This window comes from Nicotiana sylvestris, chromosome 7 (genome assembly GCF_000393655.2).
Source record: "Nicotiana sylvestris chromosome 7, ASM39365v2, whole genome shotgun sequence".
Lineage (NCBI taxonomy): Eukaryota > Viridiplantae > Streptophyta > Magnoliopsida > Solanales > Solanaceae > Nicotiana > Nicotiana sylvestris.
In genome coordinates, this window is record NC_091063.1 from 114,470,143 (window position 1) to 114,496,290 (window position 26,148).

At 37.9% G+C, this 26,148-nt stretch overlaps 1 protein-coding gene across 2 annotated transcripts; it reads left to right on the forward strand.

The window, feature by feature from the left end:
- The first annotated feature begins 645 nt into the window (after positions 1 to 645).
- LOC104233754 (E3 ubiquitin-protein ligase listerin) lies at positions 646 to 24,637 on the forward strand. 2 transcript variants are annotated; one of them, XM_070152745.1, is made up of 20 exons: positions 646 to 891; positions 977 to 1,088; positions 1,377 to 1,439; positions 1,640 to 1,717; positions 2,277 to 2,368; positions 2,965 to 3,067; positions 3,736 to 3,888; positions 6,396 to 7,045; positions 7,176 to 7,375; positions 7,466 to 7,647; positions 9,456 to 9,925; positions 18,225 to 18,957; positions 19,252 to 19,960; positions 20,488 to 21,521; positions 21,622 to 22,080; positions 22,580 to 22,810; positions 23,207 to 23,585; positions 23,795 to 23,890; positions 24,029 to 24,054; positions 24,145 to 24,637. In XM_070152745.1, exons 1-17 carry the CDS (start codon positions 812 to 814, stop codon positions 23,432 to 23,434), a joined length of 5,577 nt encoding a protein of 1,858 aa, XP_070008846.1. In that variant the 5' UTR covers positions 646 to 811; the 3' UTR covers positions 23,435 to 23,585; positions 23,795 to 23,890; positions 24,029 to 24,054; positions 24,145 to 24,637. The 2 variants fall into 2 exon arrangements, with proteins under 2 accessions (XP_070008846.1, XP_009785494.1); XM_009787192.2 differs by having other exon boundaries at positions 647 to 891; positions 7,176 to 7,647.
- Positions 24,638 to 26,148: the final 1,511 nt, after the last annotated feature.

Sequence of the window (26,148 nt, forward strand, 5' to 3'; positions counted from 1 at the left end):
AGTATTATTTAGCTTGGAATAATGTGTAGCATAAGTTTGTCAGAATTTTCGTGTGTTACAATGGCTGTTGAAGTCACTATTTATAGCTATACCTAGGGAACATGGTCTTAGGATCAAGCCCTTCTTAAATGACAATAATGGGGGCATTGTTGAATAGGCAACGATATACCATAAATGCCAAAATTCTCTATAACATATGTGTATTTAATGCCGATGAATATTTTTCATTGAATATCAACAAATATTTGTTTGACCTCATTGATAATGTTCCCTTACGGGTTTACCCGATGTCAACCGAAGTTGTTGCCCACGGTCTTGGCTTCCATTTGCTTCGTCTTTCGTCTTTTCCCAGTTTTACGTGTCATTCTGTCATTCAAATACTTAATATAAACCAATTTTACTCTATACAAGCATAATTATAAATTGTATTAATAAATTTGCTTTAGTTTATTGATAGTTTGATTAGTGATAGCATGATAAAATGTAGAATTCTAGAAAACAATTAGAATTGGTTGGGTGCTATGTCCAAAAAGTTTTAAGAAAGAGTCGTTAATTTGAAGAGGAAATGAGACAAATAAAAATAAATGGAGAGCGAAAGAAAACATTGGAGGGCAACTTTATGATTGGGAGGGGCAAAAAAAAAAAAACCTACATAGGCAAAAGGCGGTGACCAAAATAGTATTAACCTGTTTGAGACGACGAACATATATAGTGAATTACTGAACAAAAGAGGCGCAGTCCCTTGTCCTTCTCAGGTAAGAGCAGAGCTTCTAAGCTCTGTGTGATCGGCGTTCCCTCAATTAATTAACGTATGACCCAAGAAGGTAGAAAAATAATGGGGAGACCGAAAGGAGATGGAGCTAGAAGCAAGTCTCGTCCCTCTAGCAGCAGGTCCCCTCTTTCTTCCTTATTCATTCTCTTCGTTTTTATTATGCTCGTTTTCTTAATATTTGTAATTATTTGGGTTTGAATGCAGTCTTGCTGCTTCATTACTGCCCCAAGGTTCTACCCCTGTGGGATTCGGAGGCTATATGGGCACTTCCCGTGTTGACTCTTCTTTGTCAGCTGAAGATTCTCCCCCTTTCTTGGTACACTCTAATTTAACTTCTCTTACACTTAAAATTTTTATGCGTTTTGGTATTTTTCATTGTTAGAATTTTAAACTATATTAATGGGCACTAGATTCTGCAATTTACGAGCTTTATTTTTTCTTTAACAAAATTCGAAAGCTTCCTAATTGATGGTTTATCTGAATTTGATTGATTAATTGCCGCTTATCCAAATGACAAGGCTGACCCACAAGGACCTTTTTTTTTCTAAGTGAAAAAAAGTGGTAGTGTTTCCACTCTTAATTGTGATGGCGTATTTGTTTGTAGGATATTGACAGTGAAGTGGCGCAACACTTGAAGAGGCTTGCCAGAAAGGACCCTACCACTAAAGTAATTTCGTTTCTTATTCTATTGTTAGAATGCAGTTTGGACAATATTAGTTCCTTGAGAGATGCGAATTAGGAAGCAATCTTCATATTCATTATTCATCTAATTTTTTTTGTTTCATTGTTGGACTTGCCTGTAGTTCGGTGATACTTTAATTTTTCATGTTTGAGAAAACTCATTAAAATTCCTCTCTTTTCTAACAGCTGAAAGCATTGGCATCTCTATCTCAGTTATTCCAACAAAAGACTGCAAAGGATATAATACCAACAATCCCACAGTGGGTATGCTCACTTCTCTTTCCTAGTTGCTGGCCAATACCCTAATAGTACAACGTCTAGGCAATTGGCCGTGCTATATCTTATCTTGCATATTTTGCCATTGGTGGAAAAAGATTTTGGCCTCCTTTTAAAGAAAGTTCCCTATTGAAGTGATTATTTGAAATAAGAATCAGTATAACTAAGTTCAACAATCGTTTTAAGTTTCTGTTTCAGATGAAAACAATTTAAATTTCTAGACAGGGTCTTCAAAAAAATGAAAATTTCTAGATATGCACATTCGTATACTGCTGCTTTCAAAGAAAAAAGAGTCCATGAGCGGTCAGGTGCATGCTGTATTGCCTTGGTGCCGACTCTGAATTGTCGAACGAGGTGGAGCACCTAACTTGCATCTTACCTAGCTTTAAGTTTAAGTGCTCAGGCGAGCCTTTAATGACACTATTTACATTTTGAGTGTTGGATTGTTGTAACTATGGAGTGTTTCTAAATTTTTTATGGTTTGGGTGGAAGAATTACTAGTTATCAGTCTCTTAAGTGGTTCTTACTCCCCTGCTCTTCCTGATAGGCATTTGAATACAAGAAGTTGCTACTGGATTACAGCAGAGAGGTTCGACGAGCAACTCATGACACCATGACAAACCTTGTTGCCATTGTTGGGTATGTACTTATCTTATTTAAATCATAACTAGATATAGTTATTATCTTGCTTCTGCTACATGGACATCATTCTTCAAACTAAATTGGCCCTGATGATGTGTCTACAGTTCTCCCCCCCCACACCCCCCCCCCCACACACACACAAATTTTCCTTCATTTAAATGAAAACTTGTTTTGTTGAGCTCCTTGTTAGCTTCTATAGATTAAATTGCAACCTGCTGCCAGTGATGCGGTAGTTAAGGAATATGTTGACAGGCACTTGCATTTTCGTAAAATTGACCCCTAAATCATTTAATGATTGGGTGGTGCAAATGATACCCATGATAATAATAACTCTTTCTTCTTAAGTAGCTGAAACCTGATTCATAACTTGGAAATTTGCTGTTTGCTGCAACCTCTAGCATAGTTATGGTTTTAAACTGCCCCAACTCAAATCAGTCCCATTTAGTTTGAAGCGGATGAGTAGTTTTCTCAATCTTTTGTCGCAGATCATATTTGTAGCTTTTGGATACCATCTATAGCTTCCAAATTTTTGTTGTTTCCTGTCCTTACTTTGGGTGATTTTCATTGTCCTTTTTCTTCTCCTCTTTTTGCAGAAGAGGTTTAGTTCCTTATCTGAAGTCTTTGATGGGACCATGGTGGTTTTCCCAGTTTGATTCTGTCTATGAAGTTTCCCAGGCTGCAAAAAGATCATTTCAGGTTCGTGTGTTTCTCAGACAGTAACCTCATTGTAGATTTACTAACTAATTGCATGGTACTCTCACGTGCAACTTGAGGATACAGAATAAACTTTCTTCTAATTGGAAGTGCTAGACACCAAAATGCAATTGAGGACCAACATGATAGTGTATCGATGCAGTGAAGTGGAACGAATACATGAATTTCATGTAATAGTTTTGTCTTTAAGTTGTATTAGTTAGACTTGGTTTATGTTTGACCAGCTCTGCTTTGCTTATCATGGCATAGAAAATAGATATGTCGGAGGTACCTACTTTGTTTATGCACTGTTCGAATCTTCTTCTGAATGGATAGGTGCTGTAATCTATACCTTTGGTTTCCAACGAAATTTTAAGTAATCTTTGGAACTTATAATCAATCCCATGTTTATTTTTAGCTGTTGCTCATGGATAAACTTATTCAGCAAAGGTTGTATATCTGAGAGTATCCACATGTTGTGGTTTAAAGCACAGAAAGGATCTGAGGCATGATCTGAAAGATCAAGGAGATGCTATTCGTTTTTTGGTTCTGTTTTGTTGATGTAACTTCTTCACTCAGTTGTCTGTTAATATATAACTAAATAAAGCACAATGTCAGCTGTTTCAGTCTTCATCCTATGCCTCACGGTCCATCTGTGTAAATATTAACAGGCTGCTTTTCCAGCACCAGAGAAGAGACTAGATGTCTTGATGTTATACACATCGGAGATATTCAAGTACATTGAGGAAAATCTGAAGCTTACTCCCCAGAGCATGTCAGATAAGAGTGTGGCATCGGATGAACTAGAAGAGATGCACATGCAGGTAATATCATGATTGTATTATCATTTTTCCTGTTATGATCAGCTGCATGAATGTTGATTGAATTGGCTTTTTGCTTCCTGCAAATTCTCTATCAATCATGTATAATGAAGCGTAAAAGCTGCATATATTTCGATTAATATTCATCATGAGGAAGGCATTTAAAAATGAAAGGTTTCAGTAGATTAATTTCTTGCCTGGAACCTTCAACTTCAAGTGCTTCAGTAAAAACATCTTTTTCTAGTTCTTATCACCAGCATAAGATTGTGCTTCTAAAAGCTTCCCAACAGCACAACATTCCTGCTTTTTCAGGTTGAATTCTCTGGTATGGCATGAACCAAAGTATTAGAGTGTTGCGTTGTGACTCACGTTCTTCGGAGAACCAATCGAAATATTATGAGCTAGTGTAATATACTAATTTAAATGTACAGGAGAATAAAACAGTCCTTCTGACCCATCTTATGTGACAGTGTTTGACCGGACACATAAATTTAAGAAAGAAAGGAAGTCTTTCCACACATAAGCTAAAAATATATGTGGATACGGATTGGTGTTGGAGAAGAATACGGATCGGTTTTAGAACATAGGTCGTTATATGTTTCATTGTAACAACTCTAGAGTTGTTTTAGAACAACACTAAGTCAGTGCGTTAAAAATTACGAAGCGTGCAAAGCCTCAATCATATCTAACATGGAGTCGGCGTCATTTACATAGGTCATGCTGCATCAAAAAGCTAGCAAAGAAATATATTTGTATTTAAGGCTATGTATGTTGCTAAGTTTGCCTTCAAAAACTCTGTGTTTCTTTCTTTCCAAATTGTCCACCAAAAGACCATGGGAATAGTGTTCCAAAGCTTGTGTGTCTTCCTATTGAGACCATCTCTTTTCCAGCAATGTATAAAATCTAGAATGGAGTGAGGCATTGTCCAGGACATGCTTGAAATGGCAAAAAACATGCTCCAAGTCTGATAAGAGATCTTGCAGTATAGGAAAAGATGATGAGTATCTTCAGGGTTCTTTTCGCAGAGGAGACACCTGCTACATAATTGCATTCCTTTTTTCTGAAAAATTGGTTGGGTGAGGCATGCTTCCTTAGCCACAAGCCTGGAAAAAACAAGAAACATTCAAGGGTGCTTTGTTGTGCCAAATATACCTCCAAGACCAAAGATCACTGTTGGAAGAAGTCAATGACATGTAACAAGACTTAACTGAGAAGATTCCACCTGAATGGTACCTCCGTATAATAGAATCATCCTTGTGTTGATCCAAGACAGTGGTGCTAAGGGACTGTAACGGAGCACAAAATCTTGCAACCTCCCAATCTTTTAAGTTCCTTGTTAGAAATACATTCCATCCTTGAGCATAAAAAAATCAGCTACAGGGGCATTATGAAGTGAGGAAATGTTGTGGAAGAAGTCATTTAAATTCCATAATTGGCTTTTCTGGCACACATGATCGGATAATGGCTATGCATGCAGATCTTAGATCAGGCTAAAGCTTTATTTGATATCAATTGTGCTCAGAGTCATGTCAAGACTCGTGTAGGTTATAAGCTATGTTGCTCGGACTCGGGTGCGGGCATCCGATATGGGTACGGATCCGAGAGGGATTCGGCAAAATCTAAATTTTATGATTCGGAGGTGCGGATCTAGTTATGGATACAAGTGCTGGGATTTGGCTAAGAAAATTCAAAATTATAAAAATATTCTAAATTTTGAGAGATATTATGTGAAAAATTTACATGTATATTGAAGCAGCGAATATGAGACAAAAGGACTATAATATTGAAGGTATGCCATTTCCCACGTCTTAAATCTGTTTCATCTTTTATTTTGGGAAATCAAAATCTTAATTCCACCCCCCCCCCCCCCCCCCGCAACACACAACACAAAAAAAAGTTTGTCCATGGATTCTGGTCAAAGTATTTGAAGTTGGTTGACCGAATCCCAAACGTATCCCGATCCAGACGGGTTCGGCATAAAAAATGAAGAGTCCGCGCAACTTAGGTTATAAGCAGCCAATCTCTACTTATTTGGTCAATGCCTAACAGAACACTGATTTGCTGTTAACTTGCATTGGGTTCTACTGTGTTTTACTATTTGATGTTTGAGAATAGGAACGTATACACATTATATACAGATTTGAGGAGGGTGTAGAAGATTGATACATAGATTATATGTATGTGCAGAGAAAACCCTTATAAGAAGAATATGATATAGGCTTCAATGGTAATGATGTTGATTATTTGATGAAATATCTCAAAACCGTTGCATCTTGATGAGAAGGAAAATACACCTTTGCCTGATTTCCTTGCCTCCTTTTAATATTTATTGGGTACCTGAATTTTTGCATTGTATATATTAGCACCTCCTTGGTGCTGTTAGATGTAGAAAAATTGCTTACTTATCAAAAGATTTTAGACTTCTTCCCGCTTCTCACATTTGACTATTACAATTTTTTTCATCCCCATTGGTCTTGATCTTTTCTTTCTTTTATTTTAATTGATTCCAGGTTATTTCTTCATCACTGTTGGCATTGGCCACCCTTCTTGATGTTGTGGTCAGCGCACAACCTGAACGGTCTGTTTCAGTAGCTGAGTTAAAGCGTGCTTCTAAAGCCAAGGCCATTGCTGTGTCCTGTGCTGAGAACTTGCTATCTGCTCATAAGTTATTTCTGGGATTTCTGAAGTCTGAGAGCCCCGCTATTCGCTCAGCCACTTACTCGGTCATGAGTAGTTTCATAAAAAATATTCCTCATACTATTAAAGAAACAGACATTACACATCTTGCGGATGCAATACTTGGAGCTTTCCATGAAAAGGATCCCTCTTGCCATTCATCAATGTGGGATGTGATCTTGCTGTTTTCTGAAAAATTTCCAGAGAGTTGGAGTATCTTGAAAGTTAAAAAATCTGCTTTAAGTAGGTTCTGGCATTTTCTTCGAAATGGTTGCTTTGGATCCCAGCAAGTATCATATCCTGCTCTGTTATCATTCTTGGATGTTCTACCTGCACAAGCAGTTGAAGCAGAGAAGTTTCTTCTTGAATTCTTTCATAATTTGTGGGCAGGAAGAAGCTTGAGTTATTCATTACAACTAGATCGTCTTGCTCTCTTTAGAGCGATGAGAGAAGGTTTTCTATTTTGCTTGAAAAACACGGATAGGTGAAGAGTCCACTGAACTTTTCCCTTTGAACTTCTGTGGCCTCTCAACTTTTTATCAGTTATGTTGAGATTTGTCTCTTTTAGTTTCTGGGTATGTATTTCTTCGTCTGATTTTGGGCCTCTCTTCCAGGTTTTCTGATGCAGCAAATTCCCACAGATTTCAGCGGTCACTTACAGATCAGATCCTCTTAAAGCTGCTGTGGCACGAATACCTGTTCTCTGTCAGCTCAAAGAACCAGGAAAGGGTCTTCTCTTCTATGGATTCTTCTGATGATGGCGTTCAACCTTCTCGTCAGGGATCAAGACAACCTAATGTCAAAATTCCAGAGGGTTATGTGCAAGATCTTGGCAAATGCATTGTTGAAATCCTTTCGGACTTTTCTTTACTGGAAGCTGACTTGCTTTTGCAATTCTGTTCAGCATTTCAACAGACCTGCTCGGGTGTATTTCAACAAACAGACAGTTCTGTTGAGAATGGAGAAGGGGTGACCGAGTTCTTGTCAGTACTGAATCAACACGCAGTAAGGAAAGGTGAAACTTGGCCTCTAGTTTATTTGGTGGGACCAACGTTGTCAAAGTCATTCCCTTTGATTAAAACACTCGTAAGTTATTCCTTAGTAATGTAGTCTTTTGGTCATGGTTTTATGATAGAAAATAATTTGGGCTCTAAACCATGGTTGCCTCGGCCCCCCACCCCCCGAGCACCACCAAAGAAATGGAGGGAGGGAGGGAGAGAGAGAGATAGAGAGTCTTGGTGCGTACTACAATGGAATGGGACTGCTAACTGAAACATCTTTTGAAAATTTACTTCACACAGCCTGTGATTTTCAGACATGTTATGGGTTGTTGAAGTAGAACCTGGCAACATAATTGAAACAGGATCTCATGCTTTGGCTTATGCTTGTAGCCTCTAAGTTTTGCCAGTGCAATTTTGTGCTTCATAATAATTCCCACTCTACCATCTGTGGAGACATATATTCTTTGAAATATCAGGAAATTAACTCTTATACAATCATTTTCTGGACTTCTAGGAATATGTTACCAAGAGCTTTTCTTTGCTCAAGTTCACATTTGGATCTGTCAACTTCAACGACTCACTTTCAAATTTGGAAACTGAATTGTCAACTTGAATAAAATCAAATTGTGGAACATATGCACATAATAATTCTTTTTTACTTATACTTGACTCTGTGCTTAAGGATTATATAAGGAAAAAACTTTTTGCCTATGAGGAGCAATGAAGAATCCTGCGTATAGCATTCTCTATGTGTCCGCTGGTATTCCATCTTTCCTTTTACTGCCTTCTTGTGGACTATGGGTGTCTTTTTTACTTTTTCCCCCCCTTTTTCCCTGTGTTAATCTCTTCTGAGAATGTTATGATGCAGGTCATGGTATATCCAAATTCATTTAAGCTAATGATTAACTTTTGTAATGAATTAAAGAAATGGTGACATTTGGCGCTTTGTCTAAGATTTTCAGATTTTGTGATGGTGTCTCAGAGTTTTGACCCTGAATTACGAACCAGAAGTCTAGACATTTTGATCTGTATTCATGTCCGAGCTAGTGAACTTGTTGTATCAATACCCATCCAAAAATAGATGATTAGTAATATCCCCACATTTTGAGAATGGATTTTATCTTTCTTCCCCAGATGCCTTTTTTCCTGATTCTCCTAATTGGTTCTGGCCTTAAAGAAGAAGAATTCTGGTGCTACTAGGGTTTTATTCATCTCAGATCAGTAAAAGAGGTGCACCAGATAATGAAACGCTACTGCTTCCTGATCAAAAAATTGATAGAAAAAGGGAAATTTGGATATTTTCGACAAGCCTGTTTCTAACATTACTTTTCTGTCTATTCAATTTTGGACTTTGAGGAATTTGTCTCCATAAGCTTTCAAAGCCTTGCTGACTACTTATATTAGTTAATATTCAGACCTTAGCCTTCTTTGAAACACTATTTTAGAAATTAATTTGCTTTCAAGGGAAGTCCGAAAACTCCTATAGCTGTAGAAACTTGGCTTCCTTATGTTTCACTACTGAGTTACCTGAATAATGTTAGCTCAAATTCATCTTATCTGCATTTGATTCTTTTGTGGTTTCACCATTCCCATCTGGTCATTGAATTTAGATGCATTTGCATTTACTCCTCTGGGAATAGGTAAAGGAAATTCTTCCACAGGTGACCTGCCAAAAAGGCAAAAGTTGCTTTGATTATTCTTTTTTGTCTTTGACCAATTGCTTTCCATTTCACTTTCATTCTCTTATGTTGGTTGTAAGGGATCCCCTCTTTAGCAAAAGAAAAACCTAGGATTCCCTTAATGCAGTGAGCATTACTGTGGCTGCTTTCTCTATTTTATCAAATTCTTTCAGTTTTACTTTTATTCTCTCATATTGGTTGTTGTCAATTTTAGGATTCCCCTAATGCAGTGAGATTTATGGCGGCTGCTGTCTCTATATTTGGTCCGCGGAAGATAATTCAAGAGATCTTTTGCATTGAACCTGAAGCAAAACAATTCTTGCATGTCTTCAAGGAAATCTTTATTCCTTGGTGCTTGCAGGCTAACAGTCCCACTACTAGCATGCGACTAGATCTCTTGCTTTTGTTACTTGATGATGAATGCTTTGCAGAACAGTGGGCTAGCATTGTTACACATGCAACAAATTTGGAAGAACTGAAATCCGGAAAAGGGATTGTGGACTCTGATTGCCGCCTCTCTCTGTTGGCTATGCTCGTTGAGAAAGCAAGAGAACAAACTAGCATTAGAGGCACTTTCCAAGTTCCCCAGGCTGCCCATTGGCATCATCAGCTTTTGGATTCTACTGCCATTTCTGTTGCTCGAGCTTTTCCACCTTTTGAAACTTCTAGTGTTTCATATATGCGGTAAGTAACAAATTCCTGAAATATTTTCCTTACGCGCGTCTTGATCTAACTCTTCTACATGGAAGTGTACATTCTCTAGTGTTACAATGGTTGCATTTTACTGTTTACCTAACTTTGGCATCTAATAAGTTTTACCTGCTATTGAATTTGAAACGATGACTCCCACCATATTAAAGCAGTACTCTGACCAGAGAGTTAAGTATCTCATTTATTAGGCTTGAGGATTTTCACTGGTTGGGGGGAGGGGGGGATGTTGTGGATCGAGTCATTTCTATCACACTTATATTTTAAAATCATTTGAACTGTTAAGGGTCTTATTGAACTAGGAGTTGTTATCTTTTGCCTTGAATCCTTGGTAATTGTCTCCTACCTCAAAATTGTATAGTGTAAATCTCAATCTGCTCTTCTGAATGGGGTAAATCTATTACTGCAACTAAAAGCTTTTGTTAATTGTTGACACCAGAATATTCTTTGATGGCCTTCCAAAATAGTGATATTTGACATTTAAGTGCGTAGAAACATGTAAAAAAAGTTATTAGTTCCGACGAAGTTACTGCAGTTGTAACCTTGAAGTGATTTTAATGCGTCTAGCATATATGTCTAGCTAGATGCTTGCTGATCAAAGCCATCGTTACAACCTTGAAGAGAATGAGGGGCTGTACATTTCTCTCACAACAGTGGTGTGTTGCAGGATGATAAACTATTAATGTAGTTGAAATTCGTTTTACAGTTGAAAAGTGTATTCTAGGTCCAGTCAAGATATGCTGTTTGCTTTCTTTTAGCTAGGCAAGAGCCAGCTTCTGTCAATGGGTGTATGTTAATGTTACCTCACAGGATAGACGCAGGTTCAGGAATCTTCCACGTATATTGACTTAAGCATAGGTAAGCATACTCACCCAAAAATAATAACTGGTAGCCACGCTATGTTGCAGCTTTTAAAAAATTGGTGCCAGCAATTAAGTGCCATAGTCTCCGGCTGCTCCCTTTTTGAAGTTTTTTATTTTTTATTTTTCTAGACTTATTTAGCTCGATGTTTGAAGTGATGGTAGGCTGTGGCTGATGGACTATTTGGACATTGTGGGAGTTTTGTTGGAGTTACACTCTTAGGGTGAGCTACTAAGGGTTCCCTCCGGGAACATTATATATGCACACGTCGTGCCAATGAAATTTGATTTGATTATAGTCCTTATATAAAGTGTGAGAAATAATGACACGGGAAATTATATTGATATATATTAACTGTAATGTCTTACAATAGACCTATTTATATACATTGTTTACATAGAACTAGACATATTTTCTGATGTGGGATACTATACATAATAACTATGTAACACTCCCCCTCAAGCCAGTGCATATAAATCGTATGTAATGAGATTATTACAGATGTAACTAATATGAGAACCAGTGAGAGACTTGGTGAAAATATTTGCATGCTAATTATTTGACCTCACAAACTTTGTAATAATATCTCCCACACTCAATCTTAATAGTTTAGTCCTCTCACGGAATACCGGATTTGCCGCAATATAAAAAGCAGCTTGATTATCACATACTAGTTTCATTTTACTAATTTCTCCAAATTTCAATTCCTTGAGCAGTTGTTGATCCAAATTAGCTCACATATTGCCATAGCCATTGCTCGTTATTCTGCTTCTGCACTAGATCGAGCAACTATATTCTGTTTCTTGTACCAAAATACCTCCTACTAAAACACTATCCAGACGTAGAATGTCTATCAGAAGGTGATCCTGCCCAATCGACGTCTAAGTATCCAACGATTTGTTCATGGCCTCGATCCTCGAACGACAGTCCTTTGCCTCGGGTTGATTTTATATACCGAAAAATTCGAACAACTCCATCATAATGGCTGTCACAAGAAGAGTCCATAAACTAACTTGCAGCACTCACAAGAAAGGAAGTATCAGTTTAGTCACTATGAGGTAATTCAACTTACCAACCAGCTGCCTATATCTTGCAGGTTTGCTAAGAGGCTCCGTTGTCCTTGCAGAAATTTGAAATTTGGATCCATAAGAGTATACATGGGTAAGGGTGGCAAACGGTCCGGGCCCAGTCCTAAACTGGTCTCGCGGGCCGAGCCTAAACGGTCCGGTTCTAAGTGGGCCCGGGCTTCATGGGCCAGGCTTAAACGGTCCCGGACTTCATGGCCTTTTGGGTGTAACCGGGACCGGGACCACGAACTAATGGTCCCCGGCTATGTGGGCCGGGCCCAGTCCTAAGTGGGCCTAAACGGGCCTTGACTATTTTTTAATTTTTTTTTATCTAAGTCGATTTCTTGTAAATTATATAGCTTATATATAATATTATATATAATCTATATCTATAAATATATATACTTTATACATTGCTTTTATATATATACATATATATATGTGGGGGCCTAAGTGGGCCTGACTTTTCTTTTTTAATTTTTTTTTATCTAAGGCAATTTCTTGTAAATTATATAGTTTATATATATATATATATTACATATACTATATCTATATCTATAATATACATATATACTATACAAATTGCTTATATGTAAATATATGGGGGCCTAAGTGGGCCTGACTTTTTTTTTTTTAAATTTTTTATGTAAGACAATTTCTTGTAAATTATATAGCTTATATATATATATATATATATATAATTTAGATAATTTACAAGAAATTGCTTTATATAAGATTGTATATATAGTAGTATAGTATTATAAATATACTAAGTGTATAGTATATAAGCTATATTCGAATTTCAATATAACATTAGCTATATATATATATATATATATATATATATATATATATAAAGATGAACTCGGTATCAAAGTTGCAAATTAAAGTTTACATTTAATACTTCAAATTAAAGTTCAATGCCTTCAACATAATACTTCAAATTAATCTAACAAACTAAAACATTAAGCATAATACTTCTAATAATTTTAAAATAACACAAATTGTTTCAAATCAACTTAAAATCTTAAATACGAATGTCTCAAATCAAATTTTTGGATTTTTTTAAAAAAAGTAGCCGTTTGAGCCCGTCTAGGACCGATTGAACCTGCCCACTTAGGACCCGGTCCCGGGCCCAAACGGTCGCGGTCCTAACGGGCTTCTTCAATGAACCGGCCCACTTTGGCCTTAAGCCCCTGGTCCCGGGCTTAAACGGGTAGGCCCGTTTAGGCCCACTACTCATATGGGCTCGCGGGCCTGGGCCGGGCTCGGGCCTAACCGGCTCACTTGCCACCTTTATCCATGGGTCTACAACCGTCATTCCTGTCTCTTCAAGAATATGTAAGGCATACTTCCGCTGTGAAATAACAATACTTGAGCTGGATTCCTTAGTCCGGAAGTGTTGAAAGAAATGTTGCTTCAAACTGGTGATACCATCTTGATCATTGCCACTAATAATAATATCATCAGCGTAAACCATCAAATAAACACATATATTTGAACCAGAACGCCGATAAAACACAGAGTGGTTAGATTCATTTCGATAACTGTATTGAATTTACCAAAGCAGGCTCGAGGAGACTATATTAGACCATAGAGTGACCGACACAATTGACATACAAGGCCACTAGACTCTTTCTGAGCAACAAAACTAGGTGATTGTTCCATATAAACTATATCCGTAAGATCACCGAAGAAAAATGTTATTAATGTCCAATTGATAGAGGTGCCAATAACGAACAACAACCATGAATAGAAAGAGCAGATCTGATGCTATTTTAGCCACGGGAAAGAAAGTATCACTGTTATCAAGCCCAAATATTTGAGTATACCCTTTGGCAACAAGGCGGGCCTTAAGCCGATCAATCTGACCATCCGACCAACTTTGACCGCATAAATCTAACGACAATCATAGTAGATTTACCTGAAGGAAGAGGAACAAGTTGCCAAGTACCACTCACAAGGAAAGCAGACATCTCATTATTCATAACCTGTTGCTATCCTGGATGAGACAATGCTTCACATGTAGACTTAGGGATGGAAACAGAGGACAAAGAAGATATAAAATAATTATGGAGTGATGGCATCAACATAATGTTGATTAGGATTAAGTGTGACTGCATACCTTTACGAAGTGCAATCAGTAGACTAGGAGGAAACAAGTTTGCAGTAGGAGCACGGTTAGGTGCAGGACGTGAATCAGCTGGGCATGATGCTGGATGAGACGACGGTAAGTTAAGAGTGATTCCTGTGGCTGGGGATCTATGAGGAGCAACATTACATTCCTCAACGGTCGGTACGGTAAGACTTGTGGTTGAGGATCCAGGAGGAGCTATAGTAAACTCCTCACGAGTCACTATAGGTAAGATCCCAGATATATCAAGGTGGTCAGAAGAGGTAAAATAAGGTCAAGACTAAAAATGTATGACATCAGCTGACATAAGGTACCTACAAAAATCAGGTGAGTTGCACGATATCCCTTTTGAACTCGAGAATAACCAAGGAAGACATACTTGAGAGCACCAGGAGCTAATTTATTTTTTCCGAGATCTAAGTTATAAATGAGCATGTGCTCCCAAAAACACGAGGGGAAAAGATTATAAAGGTGATTGAGGAAACAATACTGAATGCGAAATCTGACTTTGGATAGAAGATCGAAGGCATTCGATTAATCAAATAACAAGACGTGAGAACTGAATTGCCCCAAAAATGCTGTGGAAAATAGGAATCAATGAGAAGTGTGTAAGCAGTCTCAATGAGGTGCCTATTCTTTCTCTCAACTACCCGATTCTGCTGAAGAGTATACGGACAAGATGTCTGATGAATAATTCCTTAAGAAGTTATCAATTGATGAATTTGAGAGGATAAGTATTCTAAGGCATTATCAATGCAAAAAATGCGAATAGAAACACCAAACTAATTTTTTTTAATTTCAGCACAAAACTCTAGAATATAAAAAACAACTTAGCATAATCTTTCATTAGGAAAATCCAAGTACATCTTGAGTAATCATCAATGAAACTAACAAAATAACAAAATCGTAAGGTTGAACTGACTCTACTAGGACCCCGTATATTAGAATTAACTAAAGAAAAAATATACTCTACACAGACTCTCAACACCATGCGGAAAGGTTGTTCGGGTATGTTTTACAAGTTGACATGGCTCACAATCTAATGTATACAAACTAGACAAACTAGGCACCATCTTTTGAAGCTTGGATAAACTCGGATGTCCTAATTGTTTGTGAATTAGGTTTAGAGGATCTATAACTGGACATGTTGTGTAGGGATTGAGTGAGTCAAGGTAGTAAAGGCTGTGTGATTCACCCCTATGCCAATCGTCTGTCCCGTACTGCTGTCCTGCATAACAAAAGAGTCATCAATAAAATATGTACAACAATGGAGGGCATGAGTCAACCGACTAACAAATGCAAGATTAAAAGGACAGTCAAGGGCGTAAAGAACAAAATCTAAAGTGATAGAGGATAAGGATTAGCTTGTCCAACTCCTTTTGCTTTTGATTGGACTTCATTGGCTAAAGTAATGTTGGGAAGAAATTGTGAATAAACAATATTTAACAAAAGTGACCTATTATATGATAAATGGCACCTTTGTCCATAACCCACGGTTCAAGAGTAGTAGATTGGGAAACACAAGCAAAAAAATTATCAGCAACAGAAGTATGAGCTCGAGCAACAGAGGCTACTTGTGGAGGTGTCTGTTTACTTGCTCGATACTGAAAGAACTCATTATATTCCCATTCAGATAAAGAAAACCTCTGGTTATGTGCAGTCCCGATTTGAGCAACATGAACATTTTTAGGTGGTCGACCATGCAAAGTGTAACACACCTCATAGGCGTGTCCAAGCTTATTATAATAACACTTGGGTCGAGACCTTCCAAAACGACCTCCTTGTCTATTATCCATAGTTAGAGTGCCCGATTTTTCAATGTTTGTGATGCGAGAACAACGAAGTCAACTGTTTGTGATGAGATCATTGTGTGATTTGGCACTTCAGCAAGGCAAAGTAATCGAGAGAACAATTCAACAACTGTAGGGACAGTCGGGTTAGCCAAAATCTGATCGCATGAATCAAGGTCATTAGGAAGTCCAACGAGTGTAAGAACTAGTAACATCTTCTGTCCTTGCTGTTCTTGCTTTTTAACACTAGTAGAAATTGGCATCAATTTTTGTAATTCCTCTATGACTGCCTGTACTTGACCCAAGTACGTAAACATACCCAATTCCTATTTCTTCAAACTTGTCATCCGCAATATCGTATCATAGAAACGAGATATGTCATTAGTGTATAAAGTGCGAGCCTTTTACCAAACTAAATGACATATCTGAAGTGCTTTGGCCTTCTCATCTCAATCGTTAGCCTTTTTGGTCAAGCGGTCTTGAACACCTTGACCCTTGCACCACGACTCCACCGGGAAACCCAAGCTAAGTAGTTTGAACATTCCTTTAAGGGTTTCGAAGTAATCATAACGCTTGAACTTCCATAACCCGTGTTGTTAGAACCAAAAATATCAAATCCCAAAGGCGTTGGATTGCAGAGGTCGAGCAAATTATCACCAAATAATAGAAACAATCAATTGTAACTCGCTCAAACAGGTAAAGGAAACACTATAGCTATCGAAAAAATCACTGTAGCTGCCGGAAAAATTGCGAAATGATCGGAGTAAAAAGAATAGTATGGTATGCTTGGAATCACTGGACGATCAAATTGTCTTGAAGAAATTTTGTTAAAAACCGGCTGGAAAGTGCTTCACGAGCCGATGCGTGAGTCGGAGTCTCGTCAAAAAATTTCTTGCTGGTGCATGAGCATGCGTGACAAGGGTTTTGCCATGAAATTTTTACGGGTTGGTTGCTAGAAGCTGATCTACCTCGTGGTGGTGCTGGTTTTTGCACCACACCGATCGCGTACAGACCTGGGTAGCTGAAAAATTTCTGGTTAACTAATTTCTTCTTCTCGAAATTGCTGGTAATTATTGCACAACGATGAATCTCGTACGGTTGCTCTGATACCATGTGAGAAATAATGACACGGGAAATTTATTGATAGATATTAACTAAAGTGTCTTACAATAGACCTATTTATATATATTGTTTACATAGAAGTAGACATTTACTTTCCGATGTGGGACACTATGCATCATAACTATCATTTTCAAAAAAACTATACATAATAATTATCTAACAAAGGTTTTTGAATCCTGAATCTAGGCAAAATGTTATGCTACATATCAAATCTTTGGATTCTCCTTGATAAGAAAAATGTATATCGAGCCTAACTCAATTCCAAAGATAGCTCATGAGCTGATGATTGGCCAAAACATAAGTTGCACGGACTCTTCACTTTCGATACTGCACCTATGTTGACACGACGTGGGTATGGGATCCGTATAGGGTCAACAGATTTGGGGTTCTTTGACCAAAATCGACGGAGAAATTCGGGACAAATACAATAGTTTCTGAAATCAAAACAAAAGCTAGGATGAAATTGAAGAAAATGCAATAACTTGTATAAAGAAATTTCTATGTTAGTTCTTTTTCTTTTTATAAGGAAACAATAAAGTTAAGGTTGAGATTCGATCCTGAACTATGTCAGTCCTTTTCTTTTTATCTCCTTCTCAGATTCTTCTCTTGATCAATATTTTCTCCGTTTCAGAGTTCCTTGTATGTTTTCCACTTAATGTCTCGTAATTTAGACATATTTTCAAAACTTTATATTTAGATATTGAATTATATTTAGCTGAATCCGAGCATCCATATCCCCGAATCTTAAAATTTAGATAATGAAGGATGCTACCTTTATATCCACAACCGTATTGGACCCCTGCACTCAACTCCGAGAAACTTAGGCCAATGTGGCACTAACACCCTCCACATGCCTAAGATTGGACATCTGAAGCATGAACAATACAACATGGGGGCCCAACATTGGATACGTCGAGAATAGGAATGAGTGGCTCTGATACTGCGATAAGGAATAGATTTTGGGTTAACACAAACCCAGAGACTATTGTCAGCTAAGGATGTCCACTATCATATAAGGAAAGTACAATCCATTTCCTCAACCAATATGGGCTACAGGAACAATCATTCTATGTTTAGAGACTTTTTTCCATAGGATGACTACATGGTTATCTTCTCTATCTCATTACCTATGATTATAGCCTTTCTTGTTTTTTGTTTTCCCATCTCAACATTAAGGCTTCGGTGGTAAGGAGGTGTTGTTTCATTTGCTTAAGGCTAGAGTTAGTAGCACTAAGCACTCTGAAAACCTAATTTTTTGTTATTATTGTCTTATTTTGGGCTGCTTTGTTGTTCCGTTGCAGTGCTGTTCTGGGTGGCATAGCAGGAGATGATGAAACAAACTTTCTGTCCCAAAGTACATTAGTACTAGTATTCGAGGAGGTTCTTAAGAAGTTGACAGTTTTCATGATGGATTCTCCCTTCATATGGGTCAAGGAAACGTGTTCTCTGATACTTATCAGAGACAAAAACACTGAGCTGGGATTTGAACCTTCTATTGATGTGAATCAGATGGTTAACTTTGCTTTACAAGCGCTTGATGGTGGTTTTTGTGCATTGAAATGTTTGAATCATGAAATTGAGCTCGTTTCACGAATCTTAGCTGCAATTTTTGTGATTAAGTGGGAGTGCCGCATGGCTACTGTCTTCAATGATAAGTTTGGTGAAGAAACAGCGGAAACAATTCAGAGAAGGTTGGCCTCTTGTGAACTAGTGCATTCTCTCGATCGCAAAATTGATAATCAGTTCCTATTTAGTATCAACATAGATAGTCGAAAGAGCCTGGAGAGTATCTTGGTCCAGGCTGTGAGGATTGCTGTGCTCAAGGATAGAAATTTGGATGCTGCCAAAGTCGCATCGTTATGCTGTCACTGGGTCCTTGAACTTCTTGAATGTCTCTGCCCTGATCAGTTTGGGGAACAAAAGCTATTAGACAGATTCCTAAGCCAGGACGAATCTTGGCCTGCTTGGGTTGCACCAGATATGAAAGATGGGAAAAGAGCAGCCGTGGTGAAAACTGAGAGTGTTTCAACCGATGTGAGTGTTCTTCCCGCTTAAGTATTTTTTATTAAGCAGTTTGGGATGATCTTGTGCACCTATTTTTCTATTCACTTCTATGTCTAGCTTGCTGGGAAAGAGGGAATTACAGTGAGGTCTTGTAACTGATAGATATTCCTGTATACTTTCTCGTTCAACTATTTAGTTTTGTAACATTTTCTGTGGCATTATTTTGATCTTTTTCAAGGTGAGTTACATTGTATCATGCATTCAACATAAAATCTGTATTATGAGATCTCAGAATATTCTGTGTGTGTACTTCACCCTTTGCAGACCCCAAGAGACACCAGGTTTGTTGCTCTGATAGACAGACTTATTCCAAAGATAGGGTTTGACAAAATTATTGCTGGTGCTGTTTCTGATGTGTCTCCATCTTCAACTGAGGATCCTAGTAATCAACCTACCACAACTCTTCAGTGTCATTATTCGCGTGCCTGGCTAGCAGCTGAAATCTTATGCACTTGGAAATGGAATGGTGGAAGTGCCTTGTGCTCGTTCTTGCCTCATCTCTGTGATTATTTGAATAGTGAATGCTATACGCCTGAGGATGAGTTGTTAGATTCCATTGTCACCATTTTACTTGATGGTGCACTTATTCATGGGGGAATTACTGAACTGAGCCTTTCAAACTTACCTCCTGTTACAAATATGGATAGTATTGGAGAACCCTTCCTGAGAGCTGTTGTATCATTACTGTCTAGACTTTTTGTGGATGATGTATGGGGAAAGGACAAGGCAATATTTCTTTTTTATCTGCTTCAGAATAAACTCCATATTGGGGAAACATTAAATATAAATTGTTTGAGGATATTTCCTTCAGTTATGAGTGTAATCATTCGACCGCTGAGTTTTCCATTTGACAAAGACAATGCAAACATGCAGTCTGCTTCTTCTGAATGTTGTGAAGTACAAGAGGCTATTATGGACTGGCTCCAGCGAACTGAGTCTTTTCCGCCCTTAAATGCATGGCAAACAGGAGAAGGTAAATTACTGCTGTCTACAGTTTGTACTACAATTTTCTAAAGGATAAGCTGATATAACTGCATATTGTCTCTGAGCCGAGGGTCTCCTGGAAACAGCCTCTCTATCCCTCCAGGGTAGGGGTAGGGGTAAGGTCTGCATACACTCTACCCTCCCCAGACCCCACTAGTGGGATTCTACTGGGTGGTTGTTGTTGTTGTTGTTGTAAGCTGATACAACTGCAATTTTCTTTTTGTGCTGAGTACTAAGCTCTACATAAAGTAATCAAATTAGTGTCTTGGTATGTGGCAGAGATAGATGCCTTTTTTTTTGGGGGGGGGGGGGGTTGGGTTTGGAAGGGGAGCTATTTTTGTGGCCTTTGCTTTACCCTTGTTGTGGGATATAGTGCAATTACTGTGTTTTCTTGCATCTAATATCTGAATTTTCCAATCCATTTTAACACCCCCCCCCCCGCCCCCCACCCCGCACCAAAAAAAAAAAAAAAATTTTTATCCCTGTCTTGGGTGTAATTGAATCTGGTATTTTCAGATATGGCAGATTGGTTCCACCTTGTCATATCCTGCTATCCTGTACGACCAATTGAAGGAGGGAAAGAGTTAAGACCAGAAAGATATGTCAGTTCTACTGAGAGAATGCTACTGTTGGAATTATTTCGGAAGCAGAGAAAGAATTCTGCATTATCTGTGATAAACAAGCTGCCGGTTGTGCAAATTTTGTTATCAAAATTGATTCTGGTTGCAGTTGCTTATTGCTGGGAAGAATTTAGTGATGATGATTGGGAGTTTGTTTTATACCGTTTTAGGTGGTGGATTGAAGCAGCAGTCATTATGATGGAGGATGTTGCTGAGAATGTGAATGATGTTATGACAGATGGTTCTGGTTGTGAACAGTTAGAAGTTACGCTGAAGAGGGTCAACGATACCGTTTCAGTGAAGGGCTCTACTCCTATACAACTCGCAAGCAATGCTCTAATTGGGTTTTCTCTGTTTTGCAACATAAGTGGTCTTGAAGCAAAAGAGCATGCTGATGTTTCTGATACCTTGAAGAGTGACAGATGGGAGATGGCCAAAGACCGAATTATAGAAGGTGTTCTTCGGTTGTTCTTTTCTACTGCTGCTACGCAGGCTATGGCAAGTTCTTATTGTAGTGAAGCTTCCTCAATTGTAGCATCATCTATCCTTGGTCATTCTAAGTTCTGGGACTTGGTGGCATCACTTGTTGTTGAGTCCTCTTCAATTGCAAGAGAGAAGGCGGTAAAATCAGTTGAAATTTGGGGCCTAAGTAAAGGGCCTGTTAGCTCCTTGTATGCAATGCTATTTTCTGCCGTGACACTTCCTTCCCTAAGATGTGCTGCTTATGTTGTTATTCTTTCAACCGAACCTGTGTCTCACTTAGCTTTGCACACTGCCGACAAGACAAGTTCCTCTGATGGAGATGCTTGCAACAACCAGGACACTGACGGTTCTACTGAAGAAAGTCTTCATCTTAGGGAAGAAGTTTCTTCCCTGCTGGAAAAACTACCATTTGAAGCTCTTGAAATGGACTTACTTGCGTTTGAAAGGGTTAGTTTTTTCCCTTTTTTCCTTTTTGAGCCTCTCTTTGTTTCTTTTTCAAAGCTACAGCAAACCACTTTTGTTTGCTAAATGTCTTTAAATTTGGCAGATAAAGGTCTTTCTAGCTTGGTCTTTGTTACTTTCACATCTAGTGTCGCTACCATCTTCATCACCCCTGAGGGAGAGAATGGTTCAGTACATTCAAGAGTTTGCTACTTCAACAGTATTAGATTGTCTTTTCCAGCACATCCCTTTGGAATTTTGTGTGCCATCAAGCTTGAAAAAGAAGGATTCGGAACTTCCACCTTCAGTGTCAGAAGCAGCGAAATCTGCAACTCATGCCATCACTTCTAGTTCTGTGTTATTTTGCTTGGAATCACTTTGGCCTGTCAGACCAGAAAAAATTGCTTCACTTGCTGGTGCAATTTTCGGCCTCATGCTTTGTATTCTTCCAGCTTATGTTCGAGGGTGGTTTAGTGAGATACGTGACCGTTCTACTTCATCTGCCATTGAATTTTTCACTAGAGCATATTGTAGCCCCCCTCTGATTATGAATGAACTCTCCCAGGTATGAATGATGTGAATCCTTAAGCACTCTGATACTTGAACATTTATTGAAATGAATTCATCACATGCTGAAATTTTGCTTTCATTTTCGTGGATGATATAAAGTTCTCAAGAAATGAAATTGTCCATTGTACCCATCTGGGCTCTAGTGATGAAATTGACGAGAAGATTTAAGATTATTGTGAATAGTCTCTAGAGCAAGAATGAACTTTTGAGTTATTAGAATAAAGGAAATTCCAGGGGCTTTCCTGAATATGAATCATTTCATTTGAAGTGCTAGGGTCATGCATTTCTTTTTAGTTTCCTGACGCTGGCTAACCCAGTGGAAGATTGACTGGCTGCTTAAATGTTAAGATAATCCAATCCGGATGAACATTAAGTACCTATACTTGCTTTTATTTATACGCTTAACTTTTGCAGCATAAGCTTTATTTGTAATCTCAGTCAGTCTTTTGCTCTTTGTGACATAAAATTCCTCACTAACCTTCATTAAAATGCAGATAAAAAAAGCCAATTTTTCTGATGAGAATTTCTCGGTCATCGTAAGCAAATCTGCTAATGAAGTGGTGGCCACTTACACAAAAGACGAAACAGGAATGGACCTAGTAATTCGTCTTCCGGCATCTTACCCACTGAGGTCTGTGGATGTAGATTGTACCAAGAGCCTTGGCATTAGTGAGGTTAAACAGAGAAAGTGGCTAATGTCAATGATGTCATTTCTTCGTAATCAGGTGTCTCCCACTGACTTACTTCTGATATGTGCATCATTCTCCCATTCCATCCCGATTATTTCCTGTGTCTGCCCACTATTAATCCGTCAATCTCTCATCTGCTATATTCAAATTTATCGCCTTGATATATGTAGCTGTTACATTTAATCTACTCTTTGATCATGCATGTGTTTCCTTCTGAGGCATACTTTTTCAATTTATAATGTCAGTCTTCAGTTTTAATGGTACTAAGGTATACAATGTCCCGATTTTCAGGTATTGTTATTTTACCATCTTTGTTGTTAATTAACTGTTTAGTGGCTGTTATGTTTCTTCAATGACCTTTTCAGCATTTAAATAACTTTCAACGAGTTCTTGGGGGGGTTGGGCTGAAGTATTATTTTTCTTACAATGCAGAATGGTGCTTTAGCTGAAGCAATTCGCACATGGAAGAGCAATTTTGATAAGGAGTTTGAAGGTGTTGAGGAGTGCCCTATATGTTACAGTGTCCTCCACACTTCAAACCATAGCCTTCCACGGCTAGCTTGCAAAACCTGCAAACACAAGTTCCATTCAGCCTGCCTCTACAAGTGGTTCTCCACTTCTCACAAGTCAACTTGTCCATTGTGTCAATCTCCTTTTTGATCATATCATCCAAAGTAGTGATGTCTTCCTAGAGCAGTAAATATAATTTTTCCTTTGGATAGCTCTTAATTTCGTTGTCTGTCACTTATGCCAATGGTGGTGACTGTGACACAAGATTTGTGGGTTGACATACCCTTCCTACAGCGAATTTGTAAGTGCTCTCTCTCTCTCTCTCTCTCTCTGTCTCTCTCTCTCTCGTGTTTGTGCCCATTCTTTTCTTTCTTGGACCGACTCTTTTCATATCTAAGACCTTGCAGTGTGTTTACTTTTGTTACCTTCGGTATCTCAAGTGATAACATCTGTCTACGCTGGAGATTTTGGTTTTATATAATTAAAATGATATTCTGCTTGTTTGGTCAGGGAGCTTCTATGGTTGCTTTTATCATGTCATAATATGAGAATTGAGATGGTTAGCTCTTCGAGTTAGCAGCTTCAAGATACAAATGAGCTAAGATGGTAAAGATGCCTTAATCTTTCTTGATCATCTGGTACCTTTCTTCAAAATCCTAACCAGCCTGAGGTGGAGTTTGTATTCATAAAAGTGTTGAAATATTTATTCAAAAAGCCCTTTAAATTTTTCAAAATCTTTTGCAGGATATTTCCATACCTTGGAGGGGAGGGTAAGTAACACCATTTGATGGGGTTTCATCTACCATGGAACATTCTTAAGCATTACAACTTAGCTGACAGCTTTCTACTGTTTCATGCAGTTAAATATGTTTATTTGCATTTGTAAAGCGGGTGCCGAAATTTTTTGGCGGACAGGCAAGCAGACAGTTTTCTCCAATGGTGTCTGGCTTATTGCCACAGTATTGGCAGCTGTTGAATGGTGTTTACATATAATTATGTGGAAAAACAAGGATGTAAAGATTTGCCGTTGATCTTAGATAAATTCCCTGTTTAAAGTTATTCATACGAGAGAGAGATTAGATAGAGAGGTGTATTTTGTTTTAACTATTTGTTAGGATTTCTCCTTACGCCATTTTTGCTGTTTTCCCCTTTTTGTAAGGTTCAACTTTTGAGATAGTTGATAGAGTTTGAGCTATGCTATCCAAGTCCAAAAGAATATATGCTCTGCCTCCTAATAGATCGAGGAGAGGGATTTACTCTGATCTAAAACTCTAGCATATTGTGTTAATTCTCTGTGTGAACTCTTGAACAATCTATGGGTGTTTGAACTTTAACAAGTCAAAATTTTGCACACTACGGTGGAGTTTGATTAAGCACTATACTTTTTCTTCATTGTACTTATATCTTTATCATATTTTTTCCCCCTACCGTTTCGTCCTATTTATCTCCTGTTCATCATAGATTGAACATCATGACTTGATGTGATATATTTTAACTTCTTTTAAAGTATAGTTCTGATTCTTTTCAATATTTGTTTAGGAACAATAATAAACACAAACAATATAAAGTACTTGGAAATCTAACAAGCGTAAAAGTTAAAAATAATATGTTATAAGAAGTTAAAGGATCTAAAATACACAAAAGTAGTACAATGTTTTATTAGGTTAGGGGAGAGAAAATATTACATACCTATGCTCAGCTCATAGCTCGCCACGTATTCTTTGTCCATCCTTCATCTTCTTTGTATATATGTATGCTGGAAGCCATCATCAATTGTGGGTGGTCTATTCAACTCCTCTGCCTGCATAAAAAAGAAAGTTGAATTGGATTAGTCTGACGAGAATGACAAAAGAGTCACCCTCATCAGATGCTTGCCTGACCTTTACTTCAGTGCTCTTTTTCTCAGTTAAATTGGATTAGTCCGACGAGAGTGACAGATCCCATGTATTTTCGCCATTTCAATTCAGAAGAAACACTTACTCCAGCCATCTAACATTTGCCTCAGCCTCAGCTGTTATCATTCAACCCGTCTATCCCATCTAGTTCAGCTTGATAGTAAACGTATATTTGTTCATTTGAAAATTCTCATTACTTCTTCGATTTCGACCCCTCTCAGTAGCTTGTCTTGTTTCTCCCTATTACCGAACGATACTTCTCTTCTTCCGACTCAGTTATATTTTCGCTCAATTCATCACATTTCCTTGGAAAACCAATCAATCGCTACTCCGTTTAACCTAAAATTTGACTAATAGGCTAATTCAATAGTAATTTTTTTTTATAATAGACCTCAAGCAATTGATTCAATCCAATTAAGTTGATCTTTGTTAATAAAAAACAAATAAATGAAGCTAGTAATTGGAAAAGAGAGCAATAGGACAAGAATGAAGTGAAAGCAATAAAGAAGAAACAAAAAGCTTCTTATTGGTTGATACTTTATGCTGATCTAGTAGCTTATCGTGGCTGAAGGAGAGTAGAAATTTTAGTATAATATTGATAGTAAAGCGTAAATCAAATTGGATCTAAACGAGGGAAGAGGGGTTGTTTACCCTAAAAAAAACGGATAACAATTGAATTTATACGCGGTTTTAAGGATACGTGATATAACTTAGCACAAATTAAGAATACAGATTAATATTGAAATTGACGATAAAAGAAATAAATGCAAACCACACGAATCGAATAGTCTTGGCCCTCGAGTTCGATCACCCTTGAACCAAAGATGTTTCAACTGATGTATGAACATAGCAAGATAATTGTAGCTAGAAAATGACAGTATATTGCTTTATGTTGCGTAAAAAATGATGTCTTTTACAAATGGTCAAACCCCTTTATATAGTAAGGGAGTCTTACTCTTGATACAGTTT